This window comes from Prosopis cineraria, unplaced genomic scaffold (assembly GCF_029017545.1).
Source record: "Prosopis cineraria cultivar Desert tree isolate PC_DT_omini unplaced genomic scaffold, ASM2901754v1 PC3, whole genome shotgun sequence".
NCBI lineage: Eukaryota > Viridiplantae > Streptophyta > Magnoliopsida > Fabales > Fabaceae > Prosopis > Prosopis cineraria.
Window position 1 is genome coordinate 35,997,470 of NW_026555334.1, and position 13,243 is coordinate 36,010,712.

At 32.2% G+C, this 13,243-nt stretch overlaps 1 protein-coding gene across 2 annotated transcripts; it reads right to left on the reverse strand.

Moving 5' to 3' along the window:
• Nucleotides 1-4,788: 4,788 nt before the first annotated feature.
• LOC129307360 (N-alpha-acetyltransferase MAK3) lies at nt 4,789-10,289 on the reverse strand. Of its 2 annotated transcripts, XR_008592343.1 has the most exons (6): nt 9,981-10,289; nt 9,769-9,889; nt 9,592-9,647; nt 6,158-6,531; nt 5,861-6,060; nt 4,789-5,135 (listed from the first exon to the last, which is right to left on the reverse strand). XR_008592343.1 is itself a non-coding variant. In XM_054948294.1 (4 exons), exons 1-4 carry the CDS (start codon nt 10,167-10,169, stop codon nt 6,310-6,312), a joined length of 588 nt encoding a protein of 195 aa, XP_054804269.1. In that variant the 5' UTR covers nt 10,170-10,289; the 3' UTR covers nt 6,098-6,309. The 2 variants fall into 2 exon arrangements, 1 of the variants encoding a protein (XP_054804269.1); XM_054948294.1 differs by lacking the exons at nt 4,789-5,135; nt 5,861-6,060 and having other exon boundaries at nt 6,098-6,531.
• Between the last annotated feature and the right edge of the window lie 2,954 nt (nt 10,290-13,243).

The window sequence follows — 13,243 nt, forward strand, 5'->3', positions numbered from 1 at the left end:
TAAAGGGCATAATTATATATAATTGTACACATTAAATGTAACATCCCAATTAAGCCTCAACATTCATATAATTGTCAATAAATAAAAAAGCCTCAACATTGATAATAGAACACATTAAAAATTATAAATTAAAAATACTTAAAAGAGACAATGAATCTATACCATTAAGTCTTAGGCTCCTCCACCTGTCACTCATGGCTCCTCTTTTAAAAATTATTAACCATATAATGAAACTCAAAAATCCTAATAACCAATGCCAATTTATGATAATGTATGTAAATAATTAAATGTGTACTTGCTAAGCAAGGAAACAACAATCATATAAACAAAAATACTAAAGATATTGTAATACATGGCAAACAATTATCCTTATCTCTCTCCATTAACCTCGAGCGGTAGCTCTCACTTAGTGTTAAATTACATAATAAAAGGTAGTTTACTCTAAACCCTTACAAGCCACCTATTGGATCTCCAATAGGGGCATACCATGTAGAAAAAAAATATAATAACAATAACAAATCTTCCAATACCTCCCACAAGAATTACATAATTACATATAAATATTGTATAATTCTACAACATTATAGTCTTCAAAAATTTCTCATTTTTAACAAGGATTAATGAGCAAATAAGATCCTAAACCATTGCTCGAAAGTTGCCTTAAACCCTAAACTCTTAAAACATGCAAAATAAACTTTATATTTTTAAGTTCACAATAAAATAAACCCTGATCGTTAATTTTTTAACACTGTTACTATTCATGCAAGTATTGTTCAGGGTTTATTTTTCTATGAATTTAACTCTGACTATTACAGTACCCGAGTGGACAATAATGGTGTTAAAAAAATTAATGGTCAAGGTTTATTTTTCTATAAATTTAAAAATTTAGAATTTATTTTGCATATTTTAAGAATTTAGGATTTAAGGTGATTTTCGAGCAAGAGTTCAGGGTTCTATTTGCTCATTGACCCTTTTAACAATATTACAACATGACATCCCAATTGGCAAAAATACTTCAAAATACATATTCACAATTTAATAATTTTTTCATAAACATAACAAAATAATTTCTTGACAATAATTCACAATTTTCTCAATAATCACATAATTAAGATGAAACAACAATAATCACAAATTAAAGCATAGTTACTTCATGACTTTTTTAATAAATTATTCATTACAATTTATTTTCCACCACAACCTTCACTAAAAACACAATCTACACCTAATATATTATTTATAAATATTAATTTTAATTATTAAAACTAACAAAATAATTTTAATAATAGAATTGGAGAGTATAACATAATTTTTAATCTCATTGTTAATATAAGCCTATAGTTAGTACCCTTAAGCAAAATTTATAACTCCTCTTTTAATAGCCAATGAACATTAATAAGTTAAAACTAACCTTTAACCCATTTTTTATTATTAAAATTTCCAATTTTTATTCAATAAATCCACACCTAAAAATATTCAAAAATTACAAACTTAGTCTCAAGCTTAAAATCATCATTCTATAGCTACAATAATACATTTCTTATCCTAAATAATTATCTAAATATCAATAAATCAACTTATATTTTTAGATTTAACAAAAGTCTACCCATAAAGATATAAGGTTTAACCTAGAAGCATCAAATTCAAATTTTATCAACAAATTAATACTCTATAATATTTATTATACTGCTAACAATCTCAACAATCAAATTTATTTATCATAAATTCATCTCTCTTTCAAACTTTATATTTTCTACCATCACCAAATTAGAAACTAAAAGGGATGGATGATTGAGAAAAAATTTCAAAACACCTATCTAGTCTTAAAAAACTTGAATTCTCACCCAAAATATCCCATTATGAAGTTTGGAATCAAATCTCTCACCCCATCTCACGTATGCTCCATGTTTTTCCCCCTGTTCTTCTCTTTTGTGCATGGAGAGCAATTGAGAAAGGGATGAGAAAATGAATAGGAAATTGGTTGTGTCTTGTTTTCAAAAAGGTGTGGGTCCTACATTTTCTCTCCCTCTCCTTACTTTCCTTTTTTTAATCTCTATACTAGGAATTTGTAAGAAGCCCGAAAGCTCAAAATGCTTAACCCAACCTGATGGTTTTTTGCCCTACTAATGCCTTAAAAAAGCTGCCCGAAAAGAAATGGGCATGGTCAAGCTGAGCTTGAACCCCGATTTGGGTAGGGTTTAGAGTTGGAGTGTCCAACTAATTAACCCTACTTGACCTGAGCTACATATTATTTTTTTAAAAAAATATAAAATAACATCATTTTGTTAGCTAGCAACACAAGTGGCAAATTGAAATGAAATGAAACCCTAGCTTTCTACTTAGTCATCACTCTCTTTGACTTTTCTCAATCGTCTCCTTCTCCTCTCGTTTCTTCTCTTCTGCTTGCATCATAGCTCACAACCTCATACTCACAATCTAGGCGCGCCATTCACCACACTACTCACCCGTTTACCATGTAAGACTCGATAGTGTTGTTCCTCCATCTGTCTCACTATCTCGGCACCTTCCTTTAACGATTTTGTGGTGAGTGAGAGCTTCGCCTATTCTGACGACTCTGTCTTGTGGTCTCAAACTCTTAGTATGCTTCAGAGCTTGGGTTCACTTGGGTTAGTTGCTATAAAGCTTGGATTGGTTTCTTTGGACCTTAAGTAAGCAATCTTTAAATCTTTGCTCTACCCTATTCTCTTCTCTTTCACTCTCTTAGATCTTCAACAGCACTGATGAATACAAGTAGGCACAATGAGTCTATTGCAAGTTTTGATCTTTATTTGTGGCTCCTTGATTTTGAATGTCTGTTGTTGTTTGAGTTTTTATTCTTAATTGTCAATAACCTTAATTTTAAAAAATGTATTTGTTCTTAATTATGAGCATCTAATATTGGCCTTAAAAGAAAGTGTTTGTCCTTAAATAAACTCAATGCTCTTTTGGAAATTTGTATGATTGTCAAATTCATGCATGCCTTGCCAATGAAATGGATACAATTATTTTTTTTCTTCTTATTGTTATATTTTAGATTGTTGATGGTGGAATGAAAGCCTTAAAGGGAGGGTATTGGACACTTGCAATACAGTCATTGTCTCCTTTATGTTTCTCTTTTATTGTTTAGGAGGACTTCTTTTTAAAGTAGACTTTATGTAACATGGTAATGTCTTCTTTTGAACTTTAAATTTGCTGTTCGAGATGTTTTCTTTTGCCTCTGTTCATATTTGTTTTCACGTTATTAATCCTGATATTTTCTATTCGAAATGTCTTCGTTTGTGGCTAATTTGAGCCTAAAATTTTTTTAATTCATCTTGATTTTTAGGAGTTGTTGGATCATCTATATTGTTGCTCGAATTTTTTTAGGAGCCTAATATTCATATTAAGGTCCAACAAACAAGCTTTTATATGTTAAACAACATAAAAAAAGATAAGTAGGACTAGACATTCAGCCCGACTTGCCCGATCTATGCTCAACGTTACCCGCCAACTCGTACATTGATAGGCATCTTTCAGGTAGGGTTAGCTTCAAACAAGGTTTTTTTGCCGAAGAGATTTAGGGTAAGGCAACAGGCTAGTTGTTTGCCCTACTCGACCCTGCCCATACACAAGCCTATTCTATACACCCAGTACATGCACAGCCAACGGATAGAAATTTGTTCCCCACTTTATTTATTCATTTTTTATTCTTTCTCCATTTTTTAATGGTAATAGTAATAGTAATAGTAATAATTATTATATTTTCTAAGAATCTTAACATAGAATTTTATTTTAAATTAATCCAATAATTATCTCTTAAATAATTTACTTACCTTTAAATATTTTTTAAAATTTCTATTAACTAAATAGACTATTAAAATTTAAATTGAAATGTTACACTTTTTAATGAAATTGAGATTAAGGAGTGAAAATATGAACTATGTTGTATATTTGTATCGTGGTGCATTGTATAAGTTGTCCTGGGTCTCTTGAGTTTGGTCTAAATGGTTGTATACTTTAGTTTGATTTTAGACACTTTAGAAGTTTAAAAGTGTGAAAAATGAGTGGTTTTGGTTTCAGGCATCTAACTTTTCTTATATAATATAATTTGGAAATACAAGTAGTTCCATTATCTAATTCACTGAATTTACTTTCTATAAATACCTAATTCATCTCAATTGGACGTTAGACAGAGAACCAAGATATGTTGGAAGTTTAGCCCCAAGGTTGATTTATGATAGCGAACTGTTGCCACATATTTTGTGTAGTGTGCCATAGTGCACGACATAGAAGAGATTTGGCCGTGGTGCACAAAGATCTAACCATGATAGATACTCCAAAAAATCCAAAAAATCTAAAATTGATGTTCTTGACTATTTTTTCTTCTTGCTTTAAACATTATTTTATGTTCCATGCTCCCATGTGCTTTTGTACTAGGATTTATGCATGTTTGGGCCTTGAAAAGATTTAAATTACTTGTTCAAAACTTGAGATCCCAATAATTTAAAATGATTTTATAATACCAATTATGGGCTTCAAACTTTTATAGTATACTAGTACTCACTACTTGGTTTTAAACCTTTGTACCATGATAAGGCCTAATGTTATAGATTTTATTTGACTTAAATATGTAATTTTAATTCTATTAATCACTGTATACCTTCAACTTTAGTCTTTTTTTTTTTCAATATAGCTAGGCTCTTTAATGGCAATTAAATCCTTTTTCTCATGGTAAGGTGATTAAGGTGGTTATTCCCTAATTATTATGGTACTGTATGGTATTATGATTAAGTATTTGGATTAAATTAAGTCACTTTACAACTCTTCTGATACTAATTTTTTTATCAAATTACTATGCTACCCTTAATTTAAATTCCAAAAGAAATCTGTCTCGGTCCCATTTCCCCTCTCCTAATGCGCTCCCTCTTCATCTTCCTCTTTCTCTCTCATTGCTCCCACTTTGACCCTTCTCACCTGTTCTTCATGTTCCTCCTCTGTGGCTAGTCATTGATCCTTCTCCAATGGAGGGATTTGCGCAACTCTCTTGCGTTGCTTGCGAACCATTTGTGCCCGATGCTTTTCCGTGAAGATTGCTAGATTGAGGACGCTACCTCCACTCCCGTCAACCCTTGGGGCTGTCGTTATGTGCAGCTCAACTGCAAAAACCTTTGTTAGAAGGACTGACAGGACGTGGCTAATGCTGTCAACGCTCACCATGTTTATACTAAGAAGACGCATTGGCCATTTTTATTTTCCATCATTGTTTTAATTTTCATACTTTTTTTGGATCCATTTTTTCCTTCTTCAATCATACTCTTGCTCACCACTCATCATCGCCTCTCCTCTCATCTTGCCTTCACTAGCCTTCTCTTCATCATATAAAAAAATATATAATTGACACACACATTCACATTCGAACCTCCAACATTAAGAAGTACAAGGTTGAGAGGAATGGAGAAGTAGAATGGAAAGAGAAAATAAGTGGAAATGACATGGCGAGTAAAAAGGGGATTAAGAGACTAGAATTTGAGATAGAATTTTTTTAAAATTTTAAATTAAGGGTAATATAATAATTTGATCAAAAAAATTAATGTTAAAAGAATCCCTTAAGACTTCGGTATAATTAGACTATTTTGTAAGACTTATTTGCCATTCTCTCTAAAAAAATATGGAACAACCCGAAAAAGTGGCTGGAGTATTTCTAGTCTTGACCATATGCATGGAATTTTTGCAATATACAAAGACCTATCCAACTGAGATAATCATGTTACTTCACGTGGATTTCACAAATAGAAATTGCAAGCAAATTGCATTAAAATTTTTACTTTGATAAATATAATATAAAATGAATTTTGATTGTTGGAAAACTAAAAACAATCACCTTTAATGTAATGAATCTTCTATGGAAAGGCCAGTATGCGGAATCAGTTTATGCGTTCCAACGCCATCCTTGAAGCTGAATGACGTTAGCCATTTCGCACAAACGCAGTTCCCCCCTCTATGCGTTTTGAACAGGCACATTTCAGTTTCACCATCAATCGCTCGATTACACAGACAATCTAGATTCTGTTTGGAGAAGATCTGTGCCGATAAATTGAGATGATTGCTTAGTCTTAAATGTTTAATAGTCACACTAGAAAAATAATGATCATATGATAAAAAACAAATATCAAACCACCGGAATTTTTTTTGAAATATAGATGCTCATTTCCCTCAGGCGACTTTAGTTACAGAAAGGCTCTCAGACTTGCTCCCTAAAAATATTTGCATGTCAACATGCTGCTGCATATCAATGTGCTTCCATAACATTACAACCTTGATGAAGTCAGATCATTCTGACAAATGTCTATGGTCACTATGCCCCTGGCTATCATCTTTGTCTACAATCATAGACAGAGATGGATGTAATTCCGGTTGGGGGAACAAAAGTTTCAGACGGAAAGCATCAACTCCATTCAAATAGTAGTGAAAAAGCCGCTTAGCCCTTATAAAGCCAAGGCGACCGTATAATGCCAGTGCGCCTTTGTTTGTGACTTCTGCTTCCAGTGTAACCTAGAAAATTGCCAAAAACAACAATAACGTGAATCAGCATACCAGCATACTCCCTCTTTCAACCTCACTTCACTTCACATTGTAGAGTGGGACACCTCTAGCCATTGAGTTTGGCCTCTAGAATCCAGTTAAAACAAAATAACGTAACTATAAGCACCAGCAACGGTAACTTAGGCTTCCTGGTGTGCAACTTTTCTTCACTAACCAGAACTAATAGTAAGTTCTAACTATTCTTGGTATCCTATGTGAGAAGAATCTATAAGAAGTTAAGAACGAATAACAAGGGCTGTAATAAAAGTCATAATGTCCGATGACGCATTTAAGAAAGCAAATAAAAGTAACGGGACATAAATCAAGAACAGAAACCATGTTTTAAAATTAATAGGCAAACAACAAAGGATCACTTATAATCCAGAATTTGTCAACGCAAAACCATCAGAAAAGGCAGGTCGCCACAGTATAACTTGACCTACTTCTAAATCTGGCACCATAAATGCAGTAGGCAAAACACAGATGATTTCCGACAAACATCTTAAATTGAATTTCCATTAATAACTTTAGAAAGCATGAATCGGTTTTAGTTTTGAAATATTAACCACACCTCCCTCTACTCTATACCCCCCCCTAAATTACTGCTGAACATTCACGTACTACAAATAAATTATATATTATTTATGAGTTTTCTGTCTTCTTCCATTTCACACCGTCCAAGTCAGCAATAATCAAGTCAACTTCCTCGCATATGTCTCTAGTTTCACTATAAGCAATTTCATAAGTGCAACTTATTGATAATATTAAGATAAGTATATTAAACTGACCTCCCATAAATTTCGTTAAAATTACAAATATCTCTCCTTATTAATTTTCTTTTTTCACTAAAATTCTCCCTATCAACCTGTCCAACATATTAATTTTTTAATAAATACTCTCCTTCAAAAGTGGTCAAACAAAAGATTTTCCTATAAAGATTGGACTACATTAGGGATCATCTCTGAGTCCTTATTTATTCAACTTGATCTTAAATGTTTTGACGAAACATATTCAAGGGGAAATTCCGAAATGTATGCTCTTCGCGAATGATATAGTTCTTATAGCAGAGACAAGATAAGAGGTTAATTGCAAACTTGAGTTATGGAGGAGGACATTTGAGTTGAAAGGTTTTCGTCTGAGTAGAAGTAAGACGAAATATTTATATTGTAAATTTGGTAAAGGACTATTCGACAATAATTTGGAAGTGAAATTGGGAGATCAAATTATACCTCAAGTGGAAAAATTTAGATATTTGGGAGCCATTATTCAAAATGATGGCGAAATCAGTGGAGATATTTCACATAGAATTCAAGCTGGGTGGTTTAATTGGAGAAAAGCTAAATGAGTTATTTGCGACTGTAAGGTGCCTAATAAACTTAAAGAAAAGTTTTATTGCACTGTTATCAGATCAGCAATATTATATAGTAGTGAATGCTGGGCTCTAACGGGACAGCAAGAGCATAAAGTTGGAGTAGCAGAGATGAGAATGTTACGATGGATATGTGGACATACACGTAAAGATAAAATTCGAAATGAGCACATACGCGAAAAAGTGAGGGTGGCACCTATTGAGGAAAAAATGGTAGAAAATCGGTTGAGATGGTTTGGGCATGTACAAAGAAGACCAAGGGAGGCATCAGTGAGAAGAGTAAAACATATAACTTTGAGTCCGATTAAGAGAAGTAGAGGAAGGCCTAAGAGAACACTCTTGTAAGTTGTTGAACGCGATCTCTTAATTAATAATATTCCTAAAAGCTTGATAAATGATAGAGCACAATGGCGTCTTGCAATCCATGTAGCCGACCCCACCTAGTGGGATAAAGGCTTGTTGTTGTTACTCTCCTTCAAAAGTGATCAAAAGGTACCTAATAAATTTAAAGAGAAGTTTCATTGAATTGCTATAAAACCAATTATGTTATATGATAGTAAATGTTGGGTTTTAAAGGGACAGTAGGAACACGAATTTAGAATAGCAGAGATGAGAATGTTGAGATGGATGTACAAACATATGTGAAAAAATAAAATCTGAAATGAGCATATAGGAGAAAAGGTAAGAGTGACATCTATTAAGAGGAAAGTGGTATAAAATTATTTAAGATGGCTTAGATATGTACAGAGAAGGCTATGGGAGATTGGAAGGCACCGGTAAGGAGAGCAAAATAGATAATTTTGAGCCCTGTATAAGAGGAGTAGAGAAATATTGAAGATAACACTTATGAAAGTTGTTGAACAAGACCTCATAGTCAATAACATTCCTAAAAAATTGATTAATGATAGAGCATGTCGTGCAATCCATATAGCCGACCTTCCCGAGTGAAATAAGGCTTTTTGTTGTTGTACTCTCTTTTGGAAGTATCAACTTAGAGTTTGGACTTAGGAGAGAAGATATGGAGATAAGAAAATTAACCATCGGAAGACACAATTATATTTCAAACTAACCTAAAAAAAACAGTTCGCTAATAAGTCAAGCATAAACAAATGCATGAAAAAATTATACAGCGTTGGGAATTTTGATTCACAACAACTGACCATAAGTTAGTCAATTTCCATAAAACAGAAAATGGAACATTAAAAATAACATCTCTTTGCATGGAAGACATATGTCATACTAATTGTTGTTGATAGATGATAATTAGCTTTAAGACTTCTATTGACAGAGTAAATTATATTGGGGAGAGTTTGCCAATTTAACTCCATTTCTATGGAAATCACTTGCTAAAAAAAGGCAACACTAGAACTTTTACAAAATTAACATTTCTTTGCTTTAAATAATTAAATTCTTACCAAATAGCTTGAGATAACATAATATGTTTGATCTAACCAGAGCACATATAAGACCACGATCACAGTCCATTGAGTTTACGTTCAGTGGAGGAATCAAGGGAGGCAAAATCATATTTATCTTTCAGTTTTCCACACCAAATACCAGCCAATATGAAAACTAAAACCTGCCGCATGTCCCCCCTCCCAAAAAAAAAATCCTTCCGACATGCCTAAATTTCAACTCGACATTAAGCAATAGCTACATACCTCTTCACAACCTGATTCCATCATCACTTTAATTGATCTAGTTACAAGTTCCGTAGCTGCGAAAGAAAGTCAAAACCTGGTAAGTAAACGCACAGCACTAATAATTCCATATATTCCCTAAATCCTAAAGCAGCACATGGACAGTAAGCTTTTGAAGATAAACAAGACAACACTTACCAATGCCTCTTCCTCTGTAGGGTTTGATCACAACCAGCATCGCAATGTAGCCCCTGAATGTGCTGCGATGTTCCCCCATCTTACAAACCACAGTGCCCACGCATTTACCTTTGTGAAATGCCTAAAACCCAAAACAGAAAGGTCAACACATGATCGAATGCAAAAAAAAGATACCCGAACAATAATAAGATGTAAAGTAAAAGTTTCGGAACCAGGAAAGAAAGCTGAGGCCAGAGATAAACGAAGTAACGGTACGTGAAGATAGAATAAGGCTCGCTGAGCTCTTGGTCGACGAGGTTCATAATCAAGGGGAGGTGGTGTTCGCCGCCATAACTAACGTATTCAATCTCCGAAGCATCAAATTCGACTTTCTCAACTTCCCTCCTCGCGCTCGTCTCCATTGATCCTCCTGCGTTGGCCTCTTGCTGCACTAAAGCGCGCGCCGCCTTTGTGACCGATGTCGGCCTTTCTTCGATGGGGAATTGATCAGTGAGACACCAGAGTCGGGATCTTCTGGGAGACGCTGCTTGTAGTTCCGAGGCTATGGACTTTAGGCCCGCAATGGCCTGGATCAAAAATAAATCAAAAAGGGTTTTTTGCCCCCTTCAGGCCGAAAAGGTCTTTTCGTTGTATTTAAATCCAGTATTATGAAGCCCATAAAAATGTTTCATCTTGAGACTAGGTGCTCTCTAGTATCTTTCTTGTTCTATTTATAAATTAACATGTTTTATCAACATCAAAAAAAATTTTAAAATTTATTAACTTCATCTTAAAATTTAATAAATTTTTAATTTTATCTCTATTAAATATATACACTTGAATAATATATTTTCTCTCTTCAACAATGGAGGGTAAAAAAAAGCTTTATGACATGACTTATAAATAAAAGTAAAAAAAATTTTCTCTCTCTACTTTATAAATAAGATTAGAGAGAGTAACTTTTACCTTCTCTCTTACCCAAAAGGGAAAAAAAACTCATTCCTCTTCAACCAATGGCAAAAAAATTAATTATGATTATTTGGATTGTAGTGACATAAATCAACCAAAAATCAATATTTCTCATAATTAGTAAAAAGTCTCATTTTTTAGTAGACTTGAATATATTTACTTCTAAATATTTGAAGAGTTTTACAATAATCATAAGATAAAAAATGGAGAACAAAAAATTTATAAAATTGTTAAGAATCAGGAAAGAAAATCAAGAGACTTTGAACATATAAGGTACATAAAAGATGAAAAGGAAAGAGTTTTAGTTAGAGATGGTGATATTAAAGATAAATGAGAGACTTAATTTTTCAAACTTTTCAACGATAGAAGGGATTCTTCTAATAACTTTGAGGATTTATTAACTTGTAAAAGAGAACAAAATTTATCATTTTATCAAAGGAGATGTGATAAAAAAGTAAAGGAAGCTCTTAAAAAAATAACAAATGGTAGAGCTAATGGACCTAATTATATCTTTATTAAAGTGTAAAAATGTTTAGATGAAAAAGAAGTGTGGTGGCTAACTAAATTGTTTAATGAAATCCTATAGTCCAAAAAATGTCGGACAATTGTAGAAGAGGCACCTTAATTCTTATTTACAAAAATAAAGGAAAAATTCACAATGTTGCTAATAATAGAGGGATTAAACTTATGAGTTATATAATAAAATTGTGAAAATGATTAATGATAGATTGAAATTAGATACTGGTATTTCTAAGAATTAATTTGGCTTTTAAGTGGAGTAACTATAGAAGCCATTTATCTACCAAGGAAGTTAATGAAAAAATATCAATCAAGGGTAAATATTTACATGTGATTTTCATTGATTTGGAAAAAATTTATGACTAGGTATCAAGATAATACTTTAAAAATCTTTGGAAAATAAGGGAGTCCAGGTTGCTTATATTAGAGTTATATAAAATATGTATGAAAAGGCAATGACTAGTATAAGAATGCTTGGTGGTAAAACAAATGACTTTCTTATAAAGATTGGATTATATCAGAAATTATATTTGAGTCTTTATTTATTTAACTCAATCCTAGATATTTTGATTGAGCATATTTAGGAGGAAATCCCTAAATGCATGTTTTTTACGGATGATATAATTTTTATTGTGGAGATAAGATAATAAATTAATTGTAAACTTGAGTCATGGAGGAGGACATTAGAATCAAATGGTTTTTACTTGAGTAGGAATAAGACAAAATATTTACACTATAATTTTGATAAAATGTTAGCCAGTAGTAATTTGGAAATGAAATTGAGGGATCAAATTATACCTTAGGTGAAAAAGTTTTGATATTTGAGAACTATTATTCAACATGATAGGAATATTACACATAGAATACAAGCTAGATGGTTTAAATGGAGAAAGTATAAAGGAGTTAATTATTTGCAATCATAAGATACCTAATAAACTTAAAAGGGAGTTTTATTGAATTATTATAAGACCATCTATGTTATACAGGAATAAATATTGAGCTTTAATGGGACAGTAAGGGCATAAAATTGGAATAGTAAAAAGGATAATGTTAAAATAGATGTGTGAGTATATATGTAAATATAAAATTCGAATTGAGTACATACAAGAAAAAATGGGTGTAGCACCTACTAAGAAAACAATGATAGAAAATCATTTGGGATGATTTAAAACTGTATAAAGAAGGCAGCGGGAGTGAGGCACCAGTGAAGAGAGTAGAACGAATAATTTTGAGTCTTGTTATAGAGGATAAATTAAGGTAAAAAAGAATATTTATGAGAGTTATTGTTTGAGACGTTTTAGTTAATAACATTCCTAAAAACTTAATAAATAATAGGACATAATGATATTGATGGTATAGTTGATGCATCTAACCCTACTAGGTGGGACAATAAGGCTTATTATTATTGTTATATTTTTACTACTAGACGGAAACTTGCAACAAAGCAGCCAATGGCAAATTTTTTTTTTTTTTTACCAATGCCAATGGCAGAATAAAAACAGAAAAAATTAACAACAACAATCCTTCATCAACCACCACCTCTTGTCAAATAAATATGGAAAAACAAGTTTCTGTTATGATTATATAAAAATATAGAATGTGGTAGTTTTTTTTATTTGACCAACTGATTAAATGTTTAAATTAAATGTTACAATTTGTTTATATTTTACTTCAGCTGTTAACTGTTTTAGAATTGCAAAGTATCGTATTCAGGGTTAAAGACTGAAGAGCTTGCGAAGACTTTTTTTTTTTTGGCATCTGAAAAAGACTTTGTGAATAATTAATTAATTAGTGCCAAGCTTTACGCAACAATTTTCTTTTCTTTATTTTTTTTTAATAGCTGTACAGGAGCAATATTGGCCCTGGAAGAAAGGTTCAGTGTTTGACAGGGAATGACAATGTCAGTATTCTCACGCAAGCCTGCGATAAACTGATTAACATAAATAAATCAACAGAGTGTCATACTATATCATAATCAAACATTTTAGCAAACACTATTGGATGAGTC

Excerpts from the sequence above, each read along its gene's own strand:
- LOC129307360 (XM_054948294.1), bottom strand. The coding sequence starts at position 10,169 with ATGGAGACGAGCGCGAGGAGGGAAGTTGAGAAAGTCGAATTTGATGCT. Across the intron at positions 9,648-9,768 it reads CTACAGAGGAAGAGGCATTG|CTACGGAACTTGTAACTAGA; the intron begins GTAAGTGTTGTC and ends TTTCTTTCGCAG. Across the intron at positions 6,532-9,591 it reads TGGAATCAGGTTGTGAAGAG|GTTACACTGGAAGCAGAAGT; the intron begins GTATGTAGCTAT and ends GCAATTTTCTAG.